Source organism: Trypanosoma brucei, assembly GCF_000002445.2.
Source record: "Trypanosoma brucei brucei TREU927 chromosome 11 chr11_scaffold01 genomic scaffold, whole genome shotgun sequence".
In the NCBI taxonomy this organism is placed as follows: domain Eukaryota; phylum Euglenozoa; class Kinetoplastea; order Trypanosomatida; family Trypanosomatidae; genus Trypanosoma; species Trypanosoma brucei.
The window spans coordinates 1,489-5,643 of record NT_165288.1 but is presented as its reverse complement, the minus strand read 5'-3'; the positions used below and the strand labels follow the sequence as shown (position 1 = coordinate 5,643).

At 41.7% G+C, this 4,155-nt stretch overlaps 1 protein-coding gene across 1 annotated transcript, besides 5 other annotated features; it reads left to right on the top strand.

The window, feature by feature from the left end:
- Positions 1–1,295: 1,295 nt before the first annotated feature.
- On the top strand, positions 1,296–2,732 carry Tb11.51.0005 (variant surface glycoprotein; the record flags this gene model as incomplete). Its single annotated transcript, XM_823013.1, has 1 exon — positions 1,296–2,732. The coding sequence occupies one exon, from the start codon at positions 1,296–1,298 to the stop codon at positions 2,730–2,732; it is 1,437 nt and encodes a 478-aa protein (XP_828106.1).
- A 237-nt stretch (positions 2,733–2,969) lies between these two features.
- Positions 2,970–3,043: a microsatellite.
- Positions 3,044–3,243: 200 nt separating this feature from the next.
- Positions 3,244–3,271: a sequence feature (GC_rich).
- A 380-nt stretch (positions 3,272–3,651) lies between these two features.
- Positions 3,652–3,746: a sequence feature (A-rich).
- A 77-nt stretch (positions 3,747–3,823) lies between these two features.
- Positions 3,824–3,844: a sequence feature (AT_rich).
- A 224-nt stretch (positions 3,845–4,068) lies between these two features.
- Positions 4,069–4,155: part of a microsatellite that runs on past the window's edge.

Sequence of the window (4,155 nt, the reverse complement as noted above, 5' to 3'; positions counted from 1 at the left end):
GAAAGAATTGGCTAAGTGTGAGGTAATGTCAAAATATCTTTTAATCAGATATAGTAATAATGACTAACACTTGATAGCTTCTATATAATATGGTCGCTACGCGGATTTAATACCTGGGATTGCTAATGGATTATTATTTACAGAAAAAGAGGAACAAAGACGTTGAACCTGCTTGAAATAGCACATGTATCAACCTACGCACTAATGCTATAAAAAGGAAAGGAACAATGGTGACACGCCTTAAATTCCCTACTAGGGGTTTTCCAGAGATTATTTTATTTAATAATTGAGTAGTTTTCATAATAAAGATAGCGAATGGAGAGCTAGCGTCCAGTATTAGCAGAACAAAAACAGCAAGGGTAGAATTTTGGGGCCATACATTACATAGTATTATTGCGAAGCGCCTTACACCGAAACAAAATGATTAACAATAAGAAACAGAAGATCAATTTTATTCGAGAAAGTGGCAGCGTTACATGATTTTGGCGAGTGAAAAATGCACAGGCATCTTGAATTATGGTAGAAGAGAGTGAAGTGTAGAAATTATTGATACTCTAGATGGCATAAATATAAAATGATACAAATTACCTTTTAAAGTGAAAGTTCTATGCCATACCTGAGTGTCTTTTACTTAATCCAGGAGAAAGAAAGGAAAAGTCTGTTCTAAATTTCATTTAACAGAAAAGAACGCAGAAGCTTCTATATTTCTAACTTTTCTCCTTTTGTTTCTTTTTCTGTAGGTGGCTCTACGGTGACAAACGGCGCCACCACAAGCAACACCAACCCAGGACGACAACCGAATGCGCTAACGACAAAAATTGCACGGCGGGCAAAGTAACTAAATTTTCAACAACGTTGAATAAGACAACGACCTTAGTTAGCAACCGAACTGATTTTGAGAAACATAATGGTGGAAGGCTGTCGATTCCGAGAAGGTGTGCGCTTTTGACAAGCGCTATGGCACGCCTATGGGGTATTCTAAGTATTTAACATTAGAAGAGCATATAGGTGAAGGGGAAAATGAGGCAGAGATTGTTTTCAGGATAAGTAATGGAAGTTACAACGGCTATCGCAGAGGCGCTAAGCAGCACATGGATTACGAGCAACTCAACCTGGTAAGAAGCCAGTGTACAAACAGAGTAAAAACGGTGCTACTGCTCTACAGCTCTCTTCTTTTGTTCACACAACTAACATACCGGCGAGATGCAGGCTAAAAAAAATGTCCGTTCAATCCTTGCAACATCATGATTTGACACTCTTCGTAAATTTCAAGCACCGGCGAAGGTAATCAAGCAATGATCAACTATTTGTTTGCTGTTGCGCTTTTAATAATGCAGCAACTAGCGGCCGTAGACGCGACGGCGCAAAAGGGGATGCTTCCAGCTTTCTGGAAACCGCTTTGTGGACTCTCCGAAGAGCTGGATAGCAAACCGCACAAAGCAATTTCAGACCTACAATCGGCAACGAGCCAAGTCGAACTCATGCAGCGCGCCACCCTGAGGGCACAAATTTATGGCTTAGCGATGGCAGGAACAAAAGAAGCAACGCCAACGGCTTTAGCAGAACTTTACTACAGCAGCAAGGTGCAGGCCTCCCTTTCTAAACTAAGGACAACGTCAATACAAGCAGCCATCGAAACCGCAAGCGCGGCAACGTACCTCAAAGGGCATGTAGATGAATACTTATCGTTATGGTCTAACGTAAACCAAGGCGGCAGCGACGGCTGCCTGCTAACAAATGCCGGGTCAGCGGCGGCGACCATAACTCAAAACAGGCTTGGCGGCACGGAATGCAAACTGAAACTAACAGGGGCAAGCAGCAGCGGCATACAACCAACCCATATAACTGCCAACGGCTTTCCCCAGCTGGCGCATAGGATATCCGGAGACGACGAACAGCACTCAAGCGGGAAGTGCACACTTGCCAGCGGCCACACAAACAATGGCCTAGGAGACGGCTCAGCGCTGGCAGCAAACTTCAAGGTGCTAGACGGCTACCTAACAATTCCAAACAGCGCCAACGCGCTGAGCATAAACAGCGTACAAACAATGACCCAAGAGCACGCCAATACGCACCCGGCGTGGTACAACGCATGGTCGAAAAACAAGCTCCCACCGCAAGCAGAGGATCCAGCCTTCACCAACACTACTGGCGAAATCAAAAATTACAACTTAGTCAGCGAAGCGATCAGAACAGTCAACCTTAAAAAAGCAGAGGCAGCCGACGCAGATGTAGAGGCACAAGTGACCTCTTACTTTGGCGGAAAAGACGACGCAAAGTGGAAAGAGTTCATAGCAAAAATTGAGAAATTTCCGATACCCGCCAAAACAGGCAAACAAGCTGAGCCAACGACATTGGGGGCAATAGAAGATACAGAGACGCTACTTACAATACTGTATCACTACCAATTGCAACTGAGCAAGAGATTGACAGAGCTACAAACAAGATTGGATGACACTGAATCCAAGGGTAAAAATAAAACCCCAGAGCAACTATGTAACGAAATAAAAGATGCAAAAACATGCAATGCTGACAAAAAATGCAAATATGATGAAACAAAAAAAGAAGAACCAAAGTGCACATTGAGTGAGGAAGGGAAACAAAAAGCAGCAGAAAAAGCAAACCAAGAAACAGAAGGGAAAGATGAGAAACCTGGAACTACAAACACCACAGCAAGCAATTCTTTTGTCATTAACAAAGCCCCTCTTTTGCTTGCATTTTTGCTTTTTTAATTTTTACCCCCTCTTTTTAAAATTTTTGCTACTTGAAAACTTCTGATATATTTTAACATCTTTAAATTCCACCGAAAAATTTGAACTGTGTGTTTTGTAAGTTTGTAAAAAATTCTGAGTCTGTAAATTTTTTTTCTGGCAACTAAAAAATTTTTTCTTTCTTTTTTTTCCCGTTTTTTAATTTTTGTAGGTGGTGGGGGGGTAGTTAGGTAGGTTAGTTAGGGGGGTTAGTTAGGGGGGTTAGGCTTAGGATTAGGGCTAGGGTTAGGGTTAGGGTTAGGATTAGGATTAGGGTTACTCGGTTAGGGTTAATTTTCCTCTTTTCTTTTTTTCGTTTTTTTAGTCTTTTAGTGATGCAGCGGCTGCTTTTATTGTTTTTTATTGCGATGTGATTTTCTTTCATACATTTTTCTAATCATTTTTTTTAGTTTTCGGTTTTTTGCGCGGTTTGTGGTTTTTTTTTTTTAAAGCCATGCAGCGGCTCTTTTGTTATGCGGACCCTAACCCTCCTCCCCCCCCGCCCCCCGCGCACCCCCCGCACCTGTTTTTTAATTTTTCGCATTGTTTTTAGACTTTTTTGCATTTGAATTTTTGACGGTTTGTTTGCTTACATTTTTTTTTTTAAATTAGCGGTGCAGCGGCTGTTTTGTTATGCAGACCCTAACCCTCCTCCCCCCCCGCACCCCCAGCGCCGCCGCGACACCTCCAGTTTTTTTTCACGATTTATTATTTTTTTTTAGCGCAAGCACCTCCACTTTTTTTTCGCCCTGACGTTCAATTTTTTTTTTTTCATTTCGAATTTTTTCACATTTTTTTTAAATTGCTAATTTTTTTCATTTTAGCAATGCAGCAGCAATTTTATTATGCGGACCCTAACCCTCCTCCCCCCCGCCCCCCGCGCACCCCCCGCAAACGCACCTCTTTTTTTTAATTTTTTTTTTTTGGCCTTTGAATTTTTTTAATTTTTTTTTCCTAATCTTTATTTAATTTTTTGGTTTTTGGTTATTTTTTTTTCAGCCATGCAGCGGCAATTTTGTTATGCGGACCCTAACCCTCCTCCCCCCCGCCCCCCGACGCGCACGCACCTCCACTTTTTAATTTTTAATTTTTAACATCGGTTTTCGCGTCTAGCTTTTTTAAAATCTTGTTTTACTTGTTTCGAATTTGAATTTTTGACTGTTTTTTTTTTTCGCCTCCCAGTTTTTAAAAATTTTTTTTGGACTTTGATTTTTTGCACATTTTTCACCATTGTTAAAATTTTTAACAGCTTTTTTTCCTATCGCCCGACAGCGTCTTTTTTTGCGGCTATTTTTGTTCGACACTCAAGGCTCGCTGTTTCGGGTTAGCGGGTTCGGGTTAGGGTGTTTCGGGTTAGCGGGTTCGGGTTAGGGTGTTTCGGGTTAGCGGGTTCGGGTTAGGGTGT